This window comes from Aegilops tauschii, chromosome 2, assembly GCF_002575655.3.
Source record: "Aegilops tauschii subsp. strangulata cultivar AL8/78 chromosome 2, Aet v6.0, whole genome shotgun sequence".
NCBI lineage: Eukaryota > Viridiplantae > Streptophyta > Magnoliopsida > Poales > Poaceae > Aegilops > Aegilops tauschii.
In genome coordinates, this window is record NC_053036.3 from 628807715 (window position 1) to 628832931 (window position 25217).

General features: G+C 45.9%; 1 protein-coding gene across 2 annotated transcripts in view; it reads right to left on the reverse strand.

Moving 5' to 3' along the window:
* Positions 1-7384: 7384 nt before the first annotated feature.
* Positions 7385-25217, reverse strand: part of LOC109746557 (eukaryotic initiation factor 4A-III homolog B) — a 102894-nt gene continuing 85061 nt past the window's right edge. Inside the window, exons 2-9 of one of the 2 annotated variants that reach the window (XM_073509452.1) lie at positions 11291-11670; positions 9360-9600; positions 9191-9277; positions 8757-8864; positions 8561-8680; positions 8225-8392; positions 8030-8116; positions 7385-7740 (exon numbers count right to left, since the gene is read on the reverse strand). In XM_073509452.1, coding sequence (XP_073365553.1) covers positions 7627-7740; positions 8030-8116; positions 8225-8392; positions 8561-8680; positions 8757-8864; positions 9191-9277; positions 9360-9600; positions 11291-11670 — 1305 coding nt within the window. In that variant the 3' untranslated portion in view covers positions 7385-7626. Of the gene's footprint in view, positions 7741-8029; positions 8117-8224; positions 8393-8560; positions 8681-8756; positions 8865-9190; positions 9278-9359; positions 9601-11290; positions 11671-25217 lie in introns of those variants that run through there. The other variant, XM_073509451.1, reaches the window with a different exon arrangement.

Sequence of the window (25217 nt, forward strand, 5' to 3'; positions counted from 1 at the left end):
ATTGGGTTGCCTCCCAACAAGCGCTATCGTTTAACGCCCCTAGCTAGGCATTGAGATTTCAATGATGCTCACATGAAGATAATAATTGAAACACAAAGAGAGAATCATAAAACACGTGACGAACACATCTAAGTCTAACATACTTCCTATGCATAGGCATCTTATAGGCAAACAAATTATCATAGCAAGCAAAAACTAGCATATGCAAGGAAGCGGAAAGAAACAATAGCAATCTCAACATAACGAGAGGTAATTTATTATCATGAAAATTTCTAACACCATATTTTCCTCTCTCATAATAATTACATGTGGGATCATAAGCAAATTCAACAAAATAGCTATCACATAACATATTCTCAACATGATCCACATGCATGCGAAGTTGACAGTCTTCCAAAATAGTGGGATCTAAAGTTGACACTCTTCCAAATCCACTTTCAATAATATTGCAAACACTATTATCAATCTCATATTTATCATGGGGCTTAAATTGAAGGAAATATGCCCTAGAGGCAATAGTAAAGTATTATATATTTCCTTATATCATGATAAATGTTTATTATTCATGCTAGAATTGTATTAACCGGAAACATAATACATGTGTGAATACATAGACAAACAGAGTGTCACTAGTATGCCTCTACTTGACTAGCTCGTTAATCAAAGATGGTTATGTTTCCTAGCCATAGACATGAGTTGTCATTTGATTAATGGGATCACCTCATTAGGAGAATGACGTGATTGACTTGACCCATTCCGTTAGCTTAGCACCCGATCGTTTAGTATGTTGCTATTGCTTTCTTCATGACTTATACATGTTCCTATGACTATGAGATTATGCAACTCCCGTTTACCGGAGGAACACTTTGTGTGCTATCAAACGTCACAACGTAAATGGGTGATTATAAAGGTGCTCTACAGGTGTCTCCAAAGGTACTTGTTGGGTTGGCGTATTTCGAGATTAGGATTTGTCTCTCCGATTGTCGGAGAGGTATCTCTGGGCCCACTCAGTAATACACATCACTATAAGCCTTGCAAGCATTGTGACTAATGAGTTAGTTGCGGGATGATGTATTACGGAACGAGTAAAGAGACTTGCCGGTAACGAGATTGAACTAGGTATCGAGATACCGATGATCGAATCTCGGGCAAGTAACATACCGATGACAAAGGGAACAATGTATGTTGTTATGCGGTCTGACCGATAAAGATCTTCGTAGAATATGTGGGAGCCAATATGGGCATCCAGGTCCCGCTATTGGTTATTGACTGGAGAGGTGTCTCGGTCATGTCTACATAGTTCTCGAACCCGTAGGGTCCGCACGCTTAACGTTACGATGACAGTTTTATTGAGTTTTGATGTACCGAAGGAGTTCGGAGTCCCGGATGAGATCGGGGACATGACGAGGAGTCTCGAAATGGCCGAGACATAAAGATCGATATATTGGACGACTATATTCAGACTTCGGAAAGGTTCCGAGTGATTCGGGTATTTTTTGGAGTACCGGAGAGTTACGGGAATTCGTATTGGGCCTTAATGGGCCATACGGGAAAGGAGGGAAAGACCCCAAAGGGTGGCCACACCCCTCCCCATGGGCTAGTCCGAATTGGACTAGGGAGGGGGGGCGCCCCCTTCCTTCTTTCTCCTTCCCCCTTCCCTTCTCCTACTCCCACAAGGAAAGGAGGAGTCCTACTCCCGGTGGGAGTAGGACTCCCCCCTTGGGCGCGCCATCTCCCCTTGGCCGGCCCTCTTCCCCTTGCTCCTTTATATACGGGGGAAGGGGGGCACCCCATAGACACACAATTGATATACGATATTTTAGCCATGTGCGGTGCCCCCCTCCACCATATTACACCTCGATAATACCGTTGCGGAGCTTATGCGAAGCCCTGCGTCGGTGGAACATCATCATCGCCACCACACCGTCGTGCTGACGAAACTCTCCCTCAACACTCGGCTGGATCGGAGTTCGAGGGACGTCATCGAGCTGAACGTGTGTAGAACTCGGAGGTGCCGTGCGTTCGGTACTTGATCGGTCGGATCGTGAAGACGTACGACTACATCAACCGCGTTGTAATAACGCTTCCGCTTTCGGTCTACGAGGGTACGTGGACAACACTCTCCCCTCTCGTTGCTATGCATCACCATGATCTTGCGTGTGCGTAGGAAATTTTTGAAATTACTATGTTTCCCAACATAAATAAATTTTCAAGATCATAAGAAGAATCACCCCAATCATGATCATTGCAACAAGTAGTAGACATAGCAATCTTAGCATCCCCAAGCTTAGGGTTTTGCATATTATTAGCACCATTGACATCAAGAGAATTTATAGTAAAATCATTGCAATCATGCTTTTTATTCAAGGAGCTATCAAGTATGGGTGCAATAGCAACGATCTCCTGTTTAACATAAGGAACTATAGCAAATTCATCTTCATAAATATTGGCATCATGGCCACAAAAAGCATCATGTTCATCAAGGGATATTTCAATCAAATCACCGGAATCATAATTATCTATAGGTTCATGCAAATCATTATTTTCTTTAGAAGCAACGGTCATTCTTTCAATAAATTCTTTGACATAGACATTAAGAGCATAGTTTTCATAGCAATATTCAAGTATTTCAAAATTTTCAGATTCGTAAAGAGTAATATCATACTTTTCAATCAAAGAAGCGACTTCATAAGCACCCTTAAAAGCGACAAATTCTTCAATTTGTTCGATATCGTAGTAACTATAAACACCCTTTGCATAAGAAGATAAGATTTCATTTTCATTAAACTCACATAGGTAGGGAAGGTGTTTTTTAGGGTTCTTAGAGCAACAAGTAATATCACAAATTTCACAAAGATTCCAAGCATAACACATCAATCTGTTTATTTGATTCCATATGAGTCTCCCTTTTTCAGACAAACGGTGACGCACAAAATGAGCATGCTCATCTAAAGATTTCCCATCAACTAGGCTAGTTGGGGTTTCAGCACGAGCGCATAAGGATCGAAGATGATCCAAGTAGAACACTTTAAGTGGATCCATATCAATAGATTTTTAGCAAGCAAATAGAAGGCACGTGGAAACACAAACAGAAAGGCATACGGGAAGAAGGCGAATAAAACGGCAAGGGTGAAGTGGGGGAGAGGAAAATGAGAGGCAAATGGCAAATAATGTAATGCGAGGGATAAGAGTTTGTGATGGGTACTTGGTATGTCTTGACTTGTGCGTAGACTCCCCGGCAACGGCGCCAGAAATGGCTCGTTGTCGGGAGTCAAATCTTGACTTGACTTGGTGTAGGCCTCCCCGGCAACGGCGCCAGAAATCCTTCTTGAGCACTGCGTTGGTTTTCCCTTGAAGAGGAAAGGGTGATGCAGCAAAGCGTAAGTATTTCCCTCAGTTTTTGAGAACCAAGCTATCAATCCAGTAGGAGGCCATCCTCAAGTCCCTTGCACCTACACAAACAAATAAGAACCTTGCAACCAACGCGATAAAGGGGTTGTCAATCCCTTCACGGCCACTTGCAAAAGTGAGATCTGATAGAGATGATAAGATAATATTTTTGGTATTTTTATGATAAAGAGTAAAAGAAAAGAAAGCAAAATAAACGGCGATAGAAATAGCTAGTTGACGGAAGATTAATATGATGGAGAATAGACCCGGGGGCCATAGGTTTCACTAGTGGCTTCTCTCAAGATAGCATAAGTATTACGGTGGGTGAACAAATTACTGTCGAGCAATTGATAGAATTGAGCATAGTTATGAGAATATCTAGGCATGATCATGTATATAGGCGTCACGTCCGAGACAAGTAGACCGAAACAATTCTGCATCTACAACTATTACTCCACACATCGACCGCTATCCAGCATGCATCCAGAGTATTAAGTTCATAAGAACGGAGTAACGCTTTAAGCAAGATGACATGATGTAGAGGGATAAACTCAAGCAATATGATATAAACCCCATATTTTTATCCTCGATGGCAACAATACAATACGTGTCGTTTCCCCTACTGTTACTGGGATCAAGCACCGCAAGATTGAACCCAAAGCTAAGCACTTTTCCCATTGCAAGAAAGATCAATCTAGTAGGCCAAACCAAACTGATAATTCAAAGAGACTTGCAAAGATAACCAATCATACATAAAAGAATTCAGAGGAGATTCAAATATTGTTCATACATAATCTTGATCATAAACCCACAATTCATCGGACCTCGACAAACACACCGCAAAAGAAGATTACATCGAATAGATCTACAAGAGAAACGAGGAGAACTTTGTATTGCGGTCCAAAGAGAGATAAGAAGCCATCTAGCTAATAACTATGGACCCGAAGGTCTGAGGTAAACTACTCACACATCATCGGAGAGGCCATGGTGTTGATGAAGAAGCCCTCCGTGATCAATGCCCCCTCTGGCGGAGCGCCGGAAAAGGCCCCAAGATGGGATCTCACGGGTACAGAAGGTTGCCGAGGTGGAAATAGGGTTTCGTGGTGCTCCTGGATGTCTTCGGGGTACGTAGGTATATATAGGAGGAAGAAGTAGGTCGGTGGAGCTACGAGGGGCCCACGAGGGTGGAGGGCGCGCCCAGGGGGGGTAGGCGCGCCCCTGCCTCGTGGCTCCCTCGTTCGTTTCTTGACGTCCACTCCAAGTCCTCTGGATCACGTTTTTTCCAAAAATAACGCTCCCGAAGGTTTCATTCCATTTGGACTCCGTTTGATATTCTTTTTCTGCGAAACACTGATATAGGCAAAAAAACAGCAATTTGGGCTAGGCCTCCGGTTAATAGGTTAGTCCCAAAAATAATATAAAAGTGTGTGATAAAGCCCATTAAACATCCAAAACAGAATATAATATAGCATGGAATAATAAAAAATTATAGATACGTTGGAGACGTATCAAGCTCCCGGTGATTCACTCGACGACTATGGGCGCATGGCCGAGTCCACGACAATTGAGTGTTTCTACAAGATCTGCAGGGCAGTGGTGGCAGTGTTTGGACCGCAATACTTGCGAACACCCAATGCGGAAGACACTGCTCGGATCCTAGCACAGAATGCAGCAAGAGGATTTCCTGGGATGCTTGGAAGCATCGACTGCATGCATTGGAAATGGAAGAACTGCCCATTTTCTTGGCAGGGGATGTACAAAGGCGCCAAAGGCGGTTTCAGTGTGGTACTTGAGGCGGTGGCCACATAGGACCTCTGGATTTGGCACTCCTTCTTTGGTATGCCAGGAACTCACAATGACATCAACGTGCTGCAGTGCTCCCCTGTCTTTGCCAAGCTTATTGAAGGTCATTGTCCTCCGGTGAACTTCGAGGTCAATGGGCGGCACTGCAACAAGGGGTACTACTTAACAGATGGCATCTATCCGAAATGGTCTACATTTGTGAAGACTATCTGAAACGCTGTGCCAGGAGGCAAGAAGTCCCAGTTTGCCAAGGTGCAGGAGGCTTGCAGGAAGGATGTCGAGCGGGCATTTGGTGTGCTCCAATCTCGATTTGCTGTTGTCCGGTACCCTGCTCAGACCGGGTCGAAAGATCAAATGTGGGAGATCATGACTTGATGTGTCATCTTGCACAACATAATCATCGAGAGCGAGCAGGAAGAGCCAATGTTTGACACTGAACCATACTACAGGCAGGGACCTCTAGCCGAAGTTGATCACCAGCTACCGGCAACCTGGACTGCCTACCTCAAATATGCGTCAAGAGATCCGAGACTCACAGGTGCATCAACAACTGCAGCAAGATCTGGTGGAGCACCTATGGAGGATCAAGGGCGACGCCTAGCTCAACGTGTGATGAAATATGAGTTTTTATTTCTTGAACTATATAATTTGTATTGAACTATTTGTTGTTGTACTATTTGTTGAACTATTTTGATTTGTATTAATTTGCTATGATGCATGTGACACAAAAACTACGCCGAATATGGGCCGATTCGCGCCGATACCGGACCATTTTTCACCGAAAGTGGGCCGAAACGCGGCCAGGAATGGGCCGATATCGGCGCTTGGGGGCGACATGTGGATGCCCGACCACCCCGGAGCCGATTCTACAGAAATCCCTATTCGCCGCTCGCTGCAGCAAAATGTCGGGCTACGGCACAGGGCAGCGCAGCGAGCGACAAACCTGGGCCGGCCCACTTATACATAATGCGTCCAACCGGTTTTGGAAACCTTCTAGAAGGTTCCCTGAACCGGGTTTTTTCCTATATCGTTTTTTTCTGGTTCTTTTCCGGCTTTCATTGTTTTCTCATTTCTCTTTTTTCGTTTCTGTTTTTTTTTATTTTTTTCGTTTTTTGTTTTTTGTTTCTTTTTCTTTTTCAAGTTTATTTTTCTTTCTCAGAACTTGTTCGCAGTTTTACAAAATGTTTACGATTTTCATTTTTATTTCTTTTTCTTTTCTTCTCTTTTTTAAAAAAAATTGAAAAATTTAAATTTTGTTCGTGTTTCCAAAAAATGTTCTCAAAATTCAAAATCTGTTCTTGTTACACAAGAAAGTACAAAACTTTCAAAATTCAGAAAATGTACCGGATTTCAATTTTTTGTTCACATATTAAAAAAATGTGCGCGCTTCCAAATTTGTTCGGGATTTTTCAAATTTGTTATTCGTTTCAAAATATGTTCTTAAAATTCAAAAAAAGTTCGTACTTCAAAAAAATTGTTCACACTTCCAAATTTATTCAGGATTTTTCAAGTTTGTTCTCTGCTTCAAAATTTGTTCTCAAGATTAAAAAATTGTTTGGGAATTGAAGAAAATGTTCCTGCTTTCCTAATTTGTTCACAAATTCAATAATAGTTCATGTTTTTCATTTTTGTTCACAAATTCAAAAAATGTTCTGGAAGTTTTAAAAAGTAAACATTTTTATTTTTTGTTCACAAATTCAAGAAATGTTCCCCTTTTTCAAATTTGTTCACATCATCAAAATGTTCCTGTTTTACAAAATTTGTACGAGAATTCGAAAAATGTTTTTATTTTTTCATCTCGGGAACGCACCGCCGCATGCCACTGTAAATGGGCCGGCCCACGCTAGCCGCTCCTGTGCAAAGCGCCAGCACTTTGCCGCAGCGAGCGGCCTATAGGAGCTCCCCGATTCTACCGCCGCTGGCTCCCAGGCGGCGTTGTGGTAGGTAGGAGTAGGCGCTCCAACCGGGGAGCTTAGGCAATCTTCTCTGCGGTGGCAGCGTCTGTAATTTACCGTGGTGCTACGCGCTCAACATTGAAAGGTCTTGGACCTTTAGATTTTGTGATTAGACTTTCTAGATTATGAGTTGGATCTGTCCTTCCATGCTTTTATAGGAGTAGATTAGAACTTTGCAAAATGCATGTTCAACAAAAAAAAAAGCACAACATGCAGGTGGAACCCAATCAAACGGGTTTAAGAAAGTAACAGGATCGTGGCATTATATCATCAGCGCCAAAACATTATAGTGTAGTAAAAGCCAAATCCTAATTAAAATACGAGATTCAAATAAGCAGAGTGTCTGCCATGTCGTCTGGTTCTCGAAGAAAGAATATAAAACACTCCATGTTCACTACCCGCCCATAAGCAACAAACGGAACCAAGTAGCAGCGGCAGCAATACGTCATGGCCAAACATCACCGCTCCGGTCCAGTGCTCAGATCAGATCGGCCACGTTCATCGGCATCTCGTCAATCTGCGTGCTGTAGTACTGCTCAATGTCCCTCAGGATACGGATGTCATCCTTGCGCACAAAGTTGATCGCCACACCCTGCACATCATTTTCAAAAACATATGTCAAGCAACAAGAGTACTAATTGTGCAATCAAAATCATTTTGCTCCAGCACATAAACTGAGTCGGCAGCATTTGGGATGCAGAGAGCAAACATTTATTTGTTTCAGAAGAGTCACATGCTACATGTTCACTTTCCATAGTTTAAACAAAAATAACCTTCATTACATATCGCCAGATTACTACTTGTTAGTTTTATTGCTTTAAGCGACGGTACATAGGAGAAGAGGGCTGACTCAAGTTCTGCACAGGGGTGTGTAACTTTACCTTGCGCCCAAACCGCCCAGAGCGACCGATGCGATGGATGTAAAGCTCACGATTATTTGGGAGATCATAATTAATGACAAGAGAGACCTGAACAAAGGCAAATTCATTCAGTCAGTAACCAAAATAAGAATCATTCAACAGCGTGCTTAAGGGTAACAACAAATGAAAAAGCTAAAACTGGGCAACAAGACTTGCCTGCTGAACATCCAGCCCTCGAGCCCAAACATCTGTTGTGATCAGAACACCGGTCGTGCCACTCCTGAACTCACTCATAATCGCATCCCTTTCCTTTTGAGGCATGTCACCATGCATAGCTGATACGGTAAAGTTGTTGGTGCGCATCCTTTCAGTAAGCCAATCCACCTGGCCAAAAGGGAACAACTATCGTTTAGCAAGCTGTGAACCGTCAATTATGTCAACTGGACATGGTTAACAAATCTGGACAAGATTTTATACACTTTTTGGAGTCAAAGAAGCACATCGCTACAAAACATAGTGTAACCAACAGCAATCAACTGAGCTACGCATTACCTTTCTCTTAGTATTGCAGAAAATGACAGCTTGGGTGATGGTCAGTGTATCATAAAGATCGCACAGCGTATCAAACTTCCATTCCTCCTTCTCAACAGCAACAAAGAATTGTTTGATGCCCTACAAACATGACATGAAAAATGTAAGTGCTAAATAAGACAAAATACACTAAAGCAAAACAAGTGGTGACATTTACCTCTAGGGTCAACTCATCACGCTTCACAAGGACCCTGACTGGATCAGTCATGAACTTGCTAGTTATCTCCAAGATGTCATGGGGCAGAGTTGCAGAGATCAAGACAACCTGCAGAGAATGTTACAAATGCTCAACCAATAACAAGCTGAAAAAAATGAACAACGGCAGAAAGGAACAATAAATCGAGGAGCACACAAATCTGTCCCTATAGTTAAAAAAAAACATTCATGGCTAGCTACTGGCAAGATGATTATAGTACAGATGCAAGACATGGGTATTGCACAAGGAAAAAGTCAAGTCCAAAGGTGAAAGAGACAAATACAAGCAGGTGACAACTTGAATTAGGTAGTAAAAACACATCAGCACGATGACAGAACAGACTGATAAACTAGACAAAAGAGAAGTTTGAGAAAGGTTTAACTTCAATGACCAACCTGAAGTTCTGGGGGGGGGGGGGGGTATCTGTAGACATCATAAATCTGATCCTTAAAACCTCTGGTCAACATCTCATCAGCTTCATCCTAATATGAAAGAATATTAACACTTGAAAAACTTAGAGCAAACAAAAAACAAACAAATGCAGTATGGCAATGGCAAACTAACCAGGACTAGGAGCTTGATGGCTCTTGTGCGCAACGTCCTTCTCTTGATCATATCACATACTCTCCCTGGGGTTCCTGAAACAACATGCACTCCAGCCTCAAGCTTCCTAATATCCTCACCGATACTTTTGCCACCGACACAGGCATGCACAGAGACACTCATGTGGTTCCCAACAGCTTGCATCACCCTCTCTGTTTGTGTGGCCAGTTCCCTAGTTGGTGACAGTATCAATGCTTGCACCCTGCATCATCAAAATTGTACCCAATATTAAGTTGAGCTTTCACTTCCTTAGCAGGTGTTTTATATATACATTACCAAAGCTAGTGCCCTACAGAGGTAAACAATGGTGAATCGCACAGTAACACACTGGTAAATGCATAAGAAAACAAATATGTGGTGGCGCTAGCACAGATGGGGAACCACAATGTTCACCCATATAACAAGGAAAGCCCAGACCTATGCCAAGAGATATGCGCATCCTTAAGAAAAGCGACATCAGGAAAGCAAATCAAGCGAATTGATCGCGGAGGAGACAAACAAATTTAAGCTATTGCATCAGACAAAACAACCACAAGTTAGGAGAGTTACCTGAAAGAAAACATCCACCTGGAGTTAGCCTCCCTTCAACTCCCTGAAAAACAAATCATTCCTCTGCATCTTCTTTCATGTTGAAAGAATCACTGATGGTAGGAAATGTTAAAGTTACAGAGTAATAAACAAGCAATTACAGTTCTAAAGAATAAGAAATTCCTACAAACATATGTTGGAAGGCATATACACAGGACACTATGTTGTTTAACAGTAGCAAGCTCTTGTGCACTTTTACATCAAATTACTACAAACAAATGATGAAAATGTAGGAATTTTCAGCAGTTCTACAGTGACAAAAAAAATGAAGTTGCAAGGGGGGAGATGATGTAGTTAGAACTTAGAAGACAATTGATTGATGCAACCTGAAATTGACCCAATACAGGAGCATTTGCGTTTTTAACCTAGGAAGAACAGATACACAATCTAACTGCAGCAGGTCTTACAGTGAGGAAGGACAAAAAAACAACAAAGAGAAATTACAAATGGAGCACTCAATTTTTTTGAAACTACAGTAAAATCAACTAAAATAGCAGTTACCCAAACTGCAGGTACAACATCATTTTAGCATTTAAAGAACAAAGTAATTGGATGTTTGAAAATTACAGTTAGAAAGAACTAAAAATACAATAAAACTAGGTTGCAATAACAATAAAATCCAAGTGGAACCACAGTGTAAGAACTGCAGCTTAGAAAATTATATTTTAACAGAACTAAAAATAAAATAAAGCTAGTTGCAATAACAGACCAGTGTAATAACAGTGCAGGTAGTCTTTGAAAATTAAAATTTAGCATAACTAAAAATACAAAATAAACTACTCCACATTACTGTGATAACCAAGTCTAAACCAGGGTGTAAGAACATTACCGTGAGCTTTGATCTTAGAAAAATACATTCTAACAAGAACATTACAGTGAGCTTTGATCTTAGAAAAAATACATTTTAACAAGAATTCTAAGTTGTAATAACAACACTATCCAGGTGTAAAGTAAAGTGTAAGAACAGTACCGGGAGATTTGAATATTACAGTTTAACAGAACTAAAAATAAAGAAACTATGATATAATAACAGTTATAAAGAAACTCTAATATAATACAGTATAATAACAGTTTATTAGTATGCAGATGTTTTTAACAGATTCCACCCACAAATCTACTGCAAAATCACACATGCCACCACAAAATCCAGAACACGGGCGGTCCCGCACACGGCACGAACGAATCTAGGCGACTGAGACGAGTTGTGGCAGCGGCCGATGGCAATCCAAGGCGATCCAGCGAGAGCGAGGGTAGCAGAGGGAGGGGGGGGGGGGGGGGGGGGGGGGGGATGGGCAATGGCTTACTCGTGGATGTTGGTGTCGACGAGCTGGCAGACGGAGAGGGAGACCATGGAGGTCTTGCCGGTGCCGGACTGGGCCTGGGCGATGACGTCGCGGCCGGCGATGATGGGGACGACGGCGCGCTGCTGGATGGCGGAGGGCTTCTCGAAGCCGTAGCCGTAGATGCCGCGGAGCAGGTCCTCGCGGATGCCCATGGCGTCGAAGCTCCCCACGACCTCCAGCCCCGCCGAGGTCTCGAAGGTAAGCTCGTCGTCGTCCATCCGCACGCGCCTGGAAGAGCCCGCCGCCGCCGCCATCGCCATTGGAGAAACCCTAGCCTGTTGGGGGGTGGGACGTGGGGAGCGGCAGAGGAGGAGGAGGATGGCTCTTTTGCGCCTGGGTACCTGGCGGCTCGGGCTTTCGCGGTTTTATAGCCTGGACTGCGATGCGCCTTGCGAGGTCGGTTTGAATGGAGGGAAGAGTTTCGTAAGAATCCGGGGTGGTTTGTGTAAAAATGGCGTCACGGGCCGTGTGCGGTCCGGCCATGGGCCGTTGTCGACCTCGCAAGATTCCGGGAATAAAAAAGGCGGCCTGATTTTCTTTTTCTCCTGCTAAGATTCCGGGAATGATATACATCTCGCAGGTAGCCAGACTTGCATTTGTCGGGAGCAACTAATCAAGAAGCACTTCCGCAAGGGTCGTTTTTTGTGGGCTTGAGAGCGCGCCGCCATTATGCGTCGTGTGCTGGGTGCTTCTTTCGGTTTTCTTTTTCTATACGTGTTTTCAAGTTTTAAATGATTTTTTTCTCTTCTTTTGACTTTTCGGTTTTTACCCGGTTTTCCATGGGTAATGAACAAAAACAATTTTCAGAAAAAATGCACGAAAAGCGTGTTTTTTTTGTTTCCGCGAAAAGCACAGATTTACTTATTGCGGAGGCACAGATTTGCCCAACGAGAGGGACAATGGCTCTCGAAGAAAATAAAAAACATGTATATTTCTACCGCGATGTGCCTCTCGGAAAAGAGAAAAATGTGTTTTTTGCTTTCAGGAGAGGCACATATTTTACTTCTCATGATAGCACAGATTTGCTTTCGCGTGCCCCTCCAGAAAAGGGAAAAATGAAAAAAAAAATGTGCTTTTTTTTTTGGTTATTTCATGAAAAAAAGCTTGTATCAACATGGAATGTAGTTTCGAAGATCTCGACACGAGGATTCCAACGGTGAAAACAGTTTAAAATTTGGACGCATGATTAAAGGGATAAAAAGTTTTGAATAAGTGAATCTACAAAAGAAAAGGAGAATTCTCAGGTTGCGACAAGTGACTTGACGTGTCGCAACCTGGAGAGGTGGGGTGGCTTTCTAAAGAATACCATTTAATTAGTGATTTCGGCATCCGTCTCATTGAATCTTTTCCTGCACATTGCGCGTGTATGGTCTGTCCCAATAGCATGTACTCGTTTCATTCGTTTGTAGATCATTCGCTGATATCTTCATCTGCGTTTTTTCCTCTCTTTTTTGGTTTTCTGGTTTCTTCTTCAAAGAATCTTTGGTTTCCTTTGTTCCATTGTCGTACTTCGTTTTTTCTGTTTTTTCTTTTGTTTTTCTTTTGTTTCCCATTTGTTTCTTTCATGCCTGTCAGCCATTTTTCTTTCTATCTTTCTATCTTTTGATTTTTAATGTCTTTCTTGGTTTTCAATGGTTTTTTGATTTTCTTTTCTTTATTTGCCAGTTTCATTGTTTTCCATTATTTTTACACTTGTTTCTTCGTTTTTTTCTCTTCTTTCTTTGATTTCTTTTGTATTTTCAGTTTTCATTGGTTGTTTTATTTTTCTTTTTTCTTTTGGTTTTAATAATGTATACGTCAAGAACATTCTTTTAATACATGTTTGTTATTTTTTAGATACAAGTTTAATATATTTCTAATACATGGTCAACATTTTTTGTTTACAGATTTTTAACATTTTTCAAATGCTTGATTGATGAATTTTAAAGTTAAGATTAACATTTTCTTAAAACATGGTCAACATTTTCTCAAAACACATTCTAACATTTTTAAAATGCTTGATTAAATTTTTTTAAATACAAAGCTACTATTTTTGTAATATGTAATTATGATTTTTCTATACACATTTAACATTTTTAAAATGCTTGACTAACATTTTTTAAATACTTGTTTAACTTTTTTTAAATGCTTGATTGACATTTACTAAATGCATGATTAATTGTTTTCACACACATTGTATATTTTTTTACATGAGAATGATTTTTATACACATTTAACATTTTCAAATGCTTAATTTTTTTTTAATACATTGTCAACATTTTTCTATATACAATTTTAACGTTTTTCAAATCACTGACCAGTCGAAGAATTAACTCGTTTGCAACCTTGAACTGCACCCTCAAACCACCAACAATAGCAGACAAAGATCAAACATTGCGAACGATTGCGGAAGCAATTTGGCACCTTGGAATTTCAGCTCTCATTCAACTGTACAGAAGGCTTGATCCAATCTGACCAAGGTGGGAGGGGGTTGTTCATTCGTCAGTGAATTGACACCCGATCAAAGGGATTTCCTTTAAACTTGAGGAGTGTAGGACCATGAAGTATGTCTAGAGGGGGGGTGATTAGACTACTTGACCAATTAAAAACTTAACCTTTTCCCAATTTTATATTTTGGCAGATTTTAGCTATCTTTGCACAAGTCAAGCAATCTTCACACAATTCAAGCAAGCATGCAAAGAGTATATGAGCAACGGAATTTAAAGCATGCAACTTGCAAGAATGTAAAGGGAAGGGTTTGGAGGATTCAAACGCAATTGGAGACACGGATGTTTTTGTCGTGGTTCCGATAGGTGGTGCTATCGTACATCCACGTTGATGGAGACTTCAACCCACGAAGGGTAACGGTTGCGCGAGTCCACGGAGGGCTCCACCCACGTGTTGGGAATCGTAGCATAATTTTAAAATTTTCCTACGCTCACCAAGATGCATCTATGGAGTCTACTAGCAACGAGGGGAAAGGAGTGCATCTACATACCCTTGTAGATCGCGAGCGGAAGCGTTCCAATGAACGTGGATGACGGAGTCGTACTTGCCGTGATCCAAATCACCGATGACCGAGTGTCGAACGTACGGCACCTCCGCGTTCAACACACGTACGGTGCAGCGACGTCTCCTCCTTCTTGATCCAGCAAGGGGGGAGGAGAGGTTGATGGAGATCCAACAGCACGACGGCGTGGTGGTGGATGTAGCGGGTCTCCGGCAGGGCTTCGCCGAGTTTCTGCGAGAGAGAGAGAGAGGTGTTGCAGGGGAGGAGGGAGGCGCCAAAGGCTGTAGTATGCTGCCCTCCCTCCCCCCCTTTATATAGGCCCCTGGGAGGGTGCGCCAGCCCCAAGAGATGGGATCTCAAGGGGGGGCGGCGGCCAAGTGGGGGGAAGGGTGCCTTGCCCCCCAAGGCAAGGGGGAAACTCCCCCCCTAGGGTTTCCAACCCTAGGCGCATGGGGGGAGGCCCAAGGGGGGCGCCCCAGCCCACTAGGGGCTGGTTCCCTTCCACTTTCAGCCCACGGGGCCCTCCGGGACAGGTGGCCCCACCCGGTGGACCCCCGGGACCCTTCCGGTGGTCCCGGTACAATACCGGTAACCCCCGAAACTCTCCCGGTGGCCGAAACTTGACTTCCTATATATAATTCTTCACCTCCGGATCATTCCGGAACCTCTCGTGACGTCCGGGATCTCATCCGGGACTCCGAACAACTTTCGGGTTTCCGCATACATATATCTCTACAACCCTAGCGTCACCGGACCTTAAGTGTGTAGACCCTACGGGTTCGGAAGACTGTGACACCCCAAAATTTTGGCCTCATTTTATTTATTAAAATGTTGCCAGGAAATAAAACTTTTCCAAATTGTCAAGTTTTACCTTTTGTGATTTTGGATTTTTGCCTCTAGTGGGAGAAACCTTCAAAGGTATTGTTGGATTTGTTTACTCTCTTTTATAAAACCATTATTTATCAGTGGATTCAAATGTTGCAAGATTTATTTATTCAAAAAGCTTTATCTCTTTAAAATGATTCCTTTTGCATTTGGGGCCTATTTGCACTACAACCACTTGACAAATGCTTTTAAAAATTCCACCAAAATTTGGGGATGTCATGTGATGTTTCCACATCACTTTTATGCAAAGATACCTTCTGGCCATTGGAGATTTTGAGCTCTACACCAATTTTTCCAATCTGGTCCAGTAGGCACTTTTGCACTGCAACCCATTTAAATATTTCTTCAAAAATTCTTCCAAGTATTTGGAGATGACAGTGGATGCATACAACTCATCTTCAAGCAAAAACCCAATGATGTTCTTTGGAAAATTTGAGTGGATCAACCTCTTTTGCTTTCTGGTCCAAATTGGTGATTTGTACTGCAACCATATTTTTCCTTGCTCTAGTGACCCTGAGCTTTCTCCTACTTGTAGCCCTCCCTACCAAACTCTTAAGTCCAAGAGATTGGGCTCATTGGAGGTTTTGAAGTGCATGCCCTAAACCCTTCTGTTTTCTGTCCAGAACTGGAGTTTTGCAAAGCTTGCACTATCAACTTTCTGTTTTTGCCAAACTGACCCTACCACCATCTCCTGTGTCTAAGGAGGCACTGATCTGGAGTTTTTGGCCACTCCAAGAGTTGCCTATGTGCATCTGGCATTCTGTCGAACACCTGGTGTGCACAGCCACTTTTGGCAAGCTCTCTGGTTTGCACTATGGACTTGAACCCCTGACCTACCCACCTTGTCCACTGAGTGCCTTGCTACCCCTACCTCCGTCCTGTGCAGTGCCAGCTCCACCCTCGAGCTCTAGAGCGCGCTGGCATTGCGTCGAACAGGTGCCGTGCGTGCTCTGGGCGCGCCCAGAGCGCACGTTTTGCACGCGCGCGCACTACGCCGACACGCCGCACTGCCGCACGCGACGCGACCCGACCCTGGCTCCCTCTGCATCGCTGAGCCACGCACTAGTCGCCCCCCTGCTCCATGATCTCTCTGGCGCCCTGCTGCGCCGCTGGCCGCGCCCTGGCGGCACGCCGGCGTCGGCAGTGGCCTCTGCCATGTTCGGCGCCGCCCAAGCCACCAGCGCACGACAGCTGCCCCAGAGCACAGGCCGTGCTTATCCTCCCGCTCGTCGGAACGCGTTCGTCGCCGCCACGATGCGCTGCAACTCCAGGAAAGCGGTCGCCGGCGATCTTATCTGCTACCACCGCGGAGCCAGCCTCGTCACGCTATATAAAGGGTCCCCGAGCCCCTCCGAGCACTCACGCGACTTCAGACACTCCTCGTAGAGCTTCCCGCGTAGTGAATCGAACAGTAGTGGCCGTCTCCCTCAACTCCGGCCAGCCCGGCCGCCGCCAAGCTCCGGTGCGATTGTCGCAACCGGCCACCCTCTCGCCCAACCAGCACCACCAGTCGCTCCCTCTGGTCCTTGCGGAGCTGCCCAGCTACTCATCTTCGATCAGAGACCACCGGAGCACAAAAAGCACTTCACCACCGCAGCTTTCCTCCGCCGCGGAGCTCGCCGCCGGCGACTCCTTCCACCTCCGCCGACCCATCAACCACCCCGAGGACCGCCTCGGTCTTGCCGTTCCATTCCCGCCCGCAGATGCCCTCGAGGAGCCGCCGTCCGTCGCTGGCGATCGCCGGAGCCCCGCTCCCGTCGGGCAGAAGAGAAGAGAAGGAGGGAAGGAACGGTCGAACCTGACCAGTGGGCCCTCTGGACCCACTGTCAGTGACCCACGCAGCGCCCTCTCTCTGTTTAAGTGGAGGCGCAAAACCCCCGAGTGCGTTTCCTCTGCTGCGAAAGCGTATTTCTGCTGAAACGTTTTCCTTTTTTTTTCTGGTTTTATTTAAAAACAGAGTTGACCAAACTTTGACTGGCTATAACTTTTAAAATAAAACTCCAAATGAGTTGATTCTTTTTTCTACCTCTCTCAAATTTCATCTAGTTTATTTTAAGATTTATTTCAAAAATATTTGAGACAGGTTTTGGTACTGTGTTTGAAATATTTGTATTTGTGTATTTTGCAAAATAGGATTTTTGGAGAAAAAGGAAAGCTTCCAATAAAGTGCATCCTTTGCATACTCTTGAAGGCAAGCATTTCTGAACTCTGGCATAATATTTGTTGTGGTGTTTTGATGCGATCACAACACCTTTTGACTTGGAGTAGATGTGACAGTTTATGTATCGATGTAGTCTCGTGCATGAGTGCACTTTGGAGATTGTTTGTGGCCAGCAATGGATACCCTAAGGATTTGTATCGCCCTCGTGAGCTTCTCTTGCACACCGGTAGGAAGCGGGAAAGTCGTGGTCTTGGGTAGACACGAGCTTGTCCCTAATCCCTCGTTGAGACGAGTATGCCCGGCATAGCATGGTGAGGCTCGAGGAGTGGTGATTTATTTCACTAGTGGTAATATTGTTGGTGGATACTTGGATCACCTGAGTCGGTTGTAGACCGAGTCTTGTTCAGTAGCTTCCTTTGTCGGTACCACCACTTGTCCCTGCAGGGGACAGGGTATGGTTCAGTAGGTTGTCAACCCCTTTCCAAAGCACACACCGTACAGAGAGGCCGTGATGAAGGTCCTGTGGCCACGGATTAAAGCCTGTCATTCGGTCCGGGGGCATGGGTGTTTCGGTTGTAGCCGAAGGGGATAGCTTCCCCAGTTTGCGCGCGGTATAAATTTTGTGATCCCATGCTACGTCGAGGTTGTAGCCTCCCCACTTAGAGTTTTGCTTGGCAGGTGTCGTGGGTGATTCCAGACACTGGTGAGTTAAGCTGGTGTGTGCAGGTCAGGCGTGTTTTCAATCAAAAGACCGTAGACGGAATTAGTCCCGAGGGACTGAGTAATCCCGTTACTCGTGGAAAATGGTACTCCCTCTGCAGAGGATATATCCTGTCAGATAGTCCTGTTATTAAGTAAAGGCCACAACCCGAGTTGAGTCTCTGTAACGGCATTCGGATGGAGAACGATTTAATTAGAGCTTAGTAACGGAATTCGGATGGAGATACGGCTTGACTAAATTATCGGTTTTTGGATGGAGAAACGATTGTACTAAATTTTGTTTATGATTATGGCACCCTTGGATTATGATCTTTATTGTTTTGGACTAACCATTTATATTACGTATATTATTGAGTATCCCTGGGATGGTTCTACCTCCTGGATATTCACTGTGATTATTCTTTTATAAGCCCTTTATGTGGTGTCGCTCAGACGCCCGACTGCGGCATTATTATTTATGCGTTTTCCGCTCGAGGAGTCATTCAGACACTCGTTTGGCACCAGTATTATTATTTCTGCATTTTCCGCTCGAGGAGTCATTCAGACACTCGTTTGGCACCAGTATTATTATTTCTGCACTTTCCGCTCAAGGAGTCATTCAGACACTCGTTTGGCACCAGTATTATTATTTCTGCATTTACCGCTCGAGGAGTCATTCAGACACTCGTTTGGCACCAGTATTACTATTCTGCATTTTTCCGCTCGAGGAGTCATTCAGACACTCGTTTGGCACCCAGTATTTTATTTTGGTATATTTTTATCCATATGTGTGCATCATGATTTTTTTTTGTATATTTCGTGACGAATGTATGATCATCTATTAAACCTGGAGTATGTTTGATATATTATACCCATGTTCTTAATGTTTGCGAGTACATTCAAACGTACTCACTGGCTTGTCCCTGGCTATTGTCTTGGCCAGATTCCTTGCTTGGAGTTAAGCATCGCGGTGACAACCTCGGAACCTACGCTGTTGACGTTTGCAGTCTCGCGAAGATAGAAGTTATCCTGGTCAGCTGTTCTTGTGGGAAATGGAGCCCCATAGACGCAGATGTTTCCAACCGCTTCCGCCCTCAACCATTAGAAACCAAGTGTTGTACTCCCAGGCCTAAATGGTCTTGTACTACATATTTTTGTTCCTTGCTTGGAATTCTTGTATCAAGTTGGTACCTCATCAGGTAACAGTAATCCTGGGGCTAGTGAGCACACAGGCCGTTTTTCTGGGAATTTATATCCCAAAAATCCGGCCGTGACAGACTTGGTATCAGAGCCAGGCTGACCATTGGCTAATCCTATCTTAGCCAGGTCGATAAACTTAGGTTAACCAAACCATCAGACCTTGGCCTAACCCCCGGTCAAGCTTCCCGCGTAAGGTAGCTCCACAGTGACCCGACGCCTTTTCGGCGGACGGTGCCCAACCTATCAGCCTAGCCCGTCGATCACGCGCCAGTGACCGACACCCAACCCGTCTCTATCGCAAGCGTATGGAGGAAGACTCCGTCCCCTTTTCCTATAAAAAGGGCACGCTAGCCACGGCACAGCACAGCCTCTTTCCCCCAAACCCAGCCACGATGCCTGGCCCCATTGTTCACAATGAGACCACAGCGACCAACCTTGGAGGTTTTGTGACCATGCTCGCAAACCTCACCCGCCGTGCCTATGCGTTAGAAGAGCCTCCTGAGTATGTTGTGTACCAAGGACCCATGTACGGTGAAAGCCGTCAGTACTGGGCCACTGTGCACATCTACGGTAGGGGTCTGTCGCCAGAACGCCCCTACAGGTTCACTGGAAGGACAACTTCCTTTGAGCCACAAGCCATCCAACTGGCAGCCCGAGAAGCTATAGTTCAACTCCGGCACTTGTCGCCCAGAGTTAACTGTCGCTCGTTCTACTACTACCCCAGTCCTGACGGGTATGGTAGGCCGCCCCAAGTTGCCAACGGAGACCACGAGACGGATCCTGCGCTGCTGCATCTGGTGCGCTATGTAAGCGCACTAGAGCAACTGTTCGACCAGGTCACTCTGGATCTGATCGCAGCTCGTGGAGAGCTGGTTCGCCGAGCCCCGGCGAGGAGAGAAGCGGAGCCCGACACCGACAACCCAGTCGTGCTGTTCGGACACCCGATCGATCCCCCGAGGTCTGCTCCAGCCATCCACCAGAGCACTTTGGTGACCCCAGAAGCGCTTCGCCGCCTTTTGGAGACCCATTCCAGCGGGATCTGGGCCAACAACCCCCGGGATGGTCATCACCATCTCCCCGACCCTGCAGCACCTCAGCCTCAACCAGCAAATCCTGACGGTGAGAACCGTGGAGAAGCATCGGCGTCCGCAAGGCCAGCCCTCTTAGACATTAACGAAGTAGACTAAGTCGCTCAAAGTTGTATCGAGCCTTAGTTTTCCTACGCTTTGTAATGTGTGACCTTGTAGCGCTTGTATTGCATGCTGTCTGTTTGAGCGCTCCTATTTTTGGAGTAGTAGCTATGCATGGGTACGTTGGCGTACAATTGCTTTTTATTTTATTTTTCGGGCGCAACTACCTAGACCAACCCCGTCGGCTCCCACAGTAATGCGTCCCATTTATGTGATGGGTATATCTGTGGCTTTGACCCGAGTGCAGGATCGGCAATCAGTTACCCTTCACCCCGGTAGAAATCCCAGCCCCGGTGCTATATAAAGGCCACTTCGCGACCTTGCCGAGCACCCCTCACCTTTGTGCGCAGCGCTCACAGCCATTCCTTGCCATGTCGACCCCCAGTATTTATCTGAGAACCCCAGACGCAACCCCCGGCAGTTTTGTCAAATTATTGTGGGACTTTACCTGCAGTACTATGAGTGCCACCCGTCCACCCCAGTACGAGCTGCTCAAATCGAGGATCACTCCATCCACCTCGAAATATTGGGCAGTGGTGCACATCCCTCCCGCCTACCCAAACCAAGATCCCACGGAAGTCTCCTTCGTGGGGAAATCCATGCCGACTCCGCATATGGCTATAGAAGCTGCTGCGTACGAGGCGATCGCTCGTCTTCGATTCGCAGTACCCTATGCCAGCGAGCGAGGATACTATTATTTTCCGAGTCGTGCAGCACCCGGAGAAGTTGCATCTTTTCCCGGTGGGCGCATTGAGAGAGATCCAGTACTAGCCAACCTTGCCCAATACGTCATCGCTCAGGAGCGTTTAACTCAGCGAGTAATGGGTTATCTCCAGAGCCTCGCTGATTTAAATCCTCGGATCGCTATTGGCAGACCACTGAGGCCTGACCAAGAAGGACGCATTCATCGACTGGTCAACCCGCTTCCCCCGATAGAAGAGGAGTGTGCCCTGGTGCCAGAGGCGTTTTCTCAGGACCCTGTCGCTTTACCGTTTTCCATGTAAACGCCTCCGATGTATTTATTGTCCCAGTACTTGTATTTATGTGATGCAGCATGTCCGTAAAATCTTTGTGCGACGGATCCGATTTTTCTTTAGTTCCTGTTTTGTGAGCAGTGTTACGGCTGTTAGTTTTGTTTTAATTATTTCTTCTCTCGCAACATGTTTTTCGAGGGGATTTCTTTCTCCGAGTCACTGCTGCGTATATATTTTCACAACATAGATTTTTATTCGCGCTACATCGTAGCGGCAGACTCTCAGCAGCAACCCCTTGACCTCGAGCACTGTTACAAATCCTTGAACACATTTTTGCGCCTATCTAACCACACTCGAGGGCACCACAGTCTCGGTAAGAGAGATTTGTGAGTGTTCATTCGGGCGCGAGCTGCCCCAGCATTCCGACGGCAGTCAGCCCCGATGCCGCGCCTAATCCACATGATCGCCGCCACCGCGAAGAGCTAACACTCGTGCGGCAGCATCACGACGATCGTCCAGGATCATCGCGCACAGGAGCACGGAGAACCCCAGCAGAACCGCCAAGCCCCCACACACCAGGACCACATACCAGTCCGGCATTGCCTCCGCCATTGGAGCCTCGGCTCGAGCTCCTGACAGCAGCTATGGAGAAGAAGGAAGGAGGAGTAGGAGCGAGGCCGGGTGTGAGGAAGAAGAGAGGAGCACCGCGATCGTTTTATAGCCCGAGATCGGTGTACGGTGGGCGAGGTCCACCAGCGCCACTCGTCGCTCGACCGCCGGTGTTCGGAGGCAAGCCCGCGAGCAGTACCGACAGCGCCCTGGCCCGCGAGGTGAGTGCACGCTGCACCGGCAGCACGCACGCCGCGCACTACCCCGGTACGGCCTTGATGCCCTACGAGCTAGGCATCGCCGGTGGAGGAAGCGCGGGAGAACGCGCGAGGGAGAAGAGAGAGCCAGAAGAAGGAGAAGAGGCCGACAGTGGGCCCTGGGCCCACCTGTCAGCCAGAGAGAGCACGGTGCTCCCGGGTGCGACCAGCGTATTTTAGTAATTTAGAATTTATTCTAAATTACTGTATCCAGTAGAAATATCTCGTTTTCCCTAACCGTGGATTTTTCCACGCTGCGCCAGTGTAGCACACTATGGTTTTACCCCACTTATTGCCCTCTCACTGTAGTCTTTTGGTTTTTGTGCAACTAGAGGATTTCATTGATAAAAGCAATTTTATTTCAAAAACAATTCTTGTCCAAAACAGCTTTTAACAAATCTCGAGGACGAGATTTTTCTTAAGGGGGGTAGTGTTGTGACACCCCAAAATTTTGGCCTCATTTTATTTATTAAAATGTTGCCAGGAAATAAAACTTTTCCAAATTGTCAAGTTTTACCTTTTGTGATTTTGGATTTTTGCCTCTAGTGGGAGAAACCTTCAAAGGTATTGTTGGATTTGTTTACTCTCTTTTATAAAACCATTATTTATCAGTGGATTCAAATGTTGCAAGATTTATTTATTCAAAAAGCTTTATCTCTTTAAAATGATTCCTTTTGCATTTGGGGCCTATTTGCACTACAACCACTTGACAAATGCTTTTAAAAATTCCACCAAAATTTTGGGATGTCATGTGATGTTTCCACATCACTTTTATGCAAAGATACCTTCTGGCCATTGGAGATTTTGAGCTCTACACCAATTTTTCCAATCTGGTCCAGTAGGCACTTTTGCACTGCAACCCATTTAAATATTTCTTCAAAAATTCTTCCAAGTATTTGGAGATGACAGTGGATGCATACAACTCATCTTCAAGCAAAAACCCAATGATGTTCTTTGGAAAATTTGAGTGGATCAACCTCTTTTGCTTTCTGGTCCAAATTGGTGATTTGTACTGCAACCATATTTTTCCTTGCTCTAGTGACCCTGAGCTTTCTCCTACTTGTAGCCCTCCCTACCAAACTCTTAAGTCCAAGAGATTGGGCTCATTGGAGGTTTTGAAGTGCATGCCCTAAACCCTTCTGTTTTCTGTCCAGAACTGGAGTTTTGCAAAGCTTGCACTATCAACTTTCGGTTTTTGCCAAACTGACCCTACCACCATCTCCTGTGTCTAAGGAGGCACTGATCTGGAGTTTTTGGCCACTCCAAGAGTTGCCTATGTGCATCTGGCATTCTGTCGAACACCTGGTGTTCACAGCCACTTTTGGCAAGCTCTCTGGTTTGCACTATGGACTTGAACCCCTGACCTACCCACCTTGTCCACTGAGTGCCTTGCTATCCCTACCTCAGTCCTGTGCAGTGCCAGCTCCACCCTCGAGCTCTAGAGCGCGCTGGCATTGCGTCGAACAGGTGCCGTGCGTGCTCTGGGCGCGCCCAGAGCGCACGTTTTGCACGCGCGCGCACTACGCCGACACGCCGCACTGCCGCACGCGACGCGACCCTGGCTCCCTCTGCATCGCTGAGCCACGCACTAGTCGCCCCCCCTGCTCCACGATCTCTCTGGCGCCCTCCTGCGCCGCTGACCGCGCCCTGGCGGCACGCCGGCGTCGGCAGTGGCCTCTGCCATGTTCGGCGCCGCCCAAGCCACCAGCGCACGACAGCTGCCCCAGAGCATAGGCCGTGCTTATCCTCCCGCTCGTCGGAACGCATTCGTCGCCGCCACGATGCGCTGCAACTACAGGAAAGCGGTCGCCGGCGATCTTATCTGCTGCCACCGCGGAGCCAGCCTCGTCACGCTATATAAAGGGTCCCCGAGCCCCTCCGAGTACTCACGCGACTTCAGACAATCCTCGTAGAGCTTCCCGCGTAGTGAATCGAACAGTAGTGGCCGTCTCCCTCAACTCCGGCCAGCCCGGCCGCCGCCAAGCTCCGGTGCGATTCGTCGCAACCGGCCACCCTCTCGCCCAACCAGCACCACCAGTCGCTCCCTCTGGTCCTTGCGGAGCTGCCCAGCTACTCATCTTCGATCAGAGACCACCGGAGCACAAAAAGCACTTCACCACCGCAGCTTTCGTCCGCCGCGGAGCTCGCCGCCGGCGACTCCTTCCACCTCCGCCGACCCATCAACCACCCTGAGGACCGCCTCGGTCTTGCCGTTCCATTCCCGCCCGCAGATGCCCTCGAGGAGCCGCCGTCCGTCGCCGGCGATCGCCGGAGCCCCGCTCCCGTCGGGCAGAAGAGAAGAGAAGGAGGGAAGGAACGGTCGAACCTGACCAGTGGGCCCTCTGGACCCACTGTCAGTGACCCACACAGCGCCCTCTCTCTGTTTAAGTGGAGGCGCAAAACCCCCGAGTGCGTTTCCTCTGCTGCGAAAGCGTATTTCTGCTGAAACGTTTTCCTTTTTTTCCTGGTTTTATTTAAAAACAGAGTTGACCAAACTTTGACTGGCTATAACTTTTAAAATAAAACTCCAAATGAGTTGATTCTTTTTCCTACCTCTCTCAAATTTCATCTAGTTTATTTTAAGATTTATTTCAAAAATATTTGAGACAGGTTTTGGTACTGTGTTTGAAATATTTGTATTTGTGTATTTTGCAAAATAGGATTTTTGGAGAAAAAGGAAAGCTTCCAATAAAGTGCATCCTTTGCATACTCTTGAAGGCAAGCATTTCTGAACTCTGGCATAATATTTGTTGTGGTGTTTTGATGCGATCACAGCACCTTTTGACTTGGAGTAGATGTGACAGTTTATGTATCGATGTAGTCTCGTGCATGAGTGCACTTTGGAGATTGTTTGTGGCCAGCAATGGATACCCTAAGGATTTGTATCGCCCTCGTGAGCTTCTCTTGCACACCGGTAGGAAGCG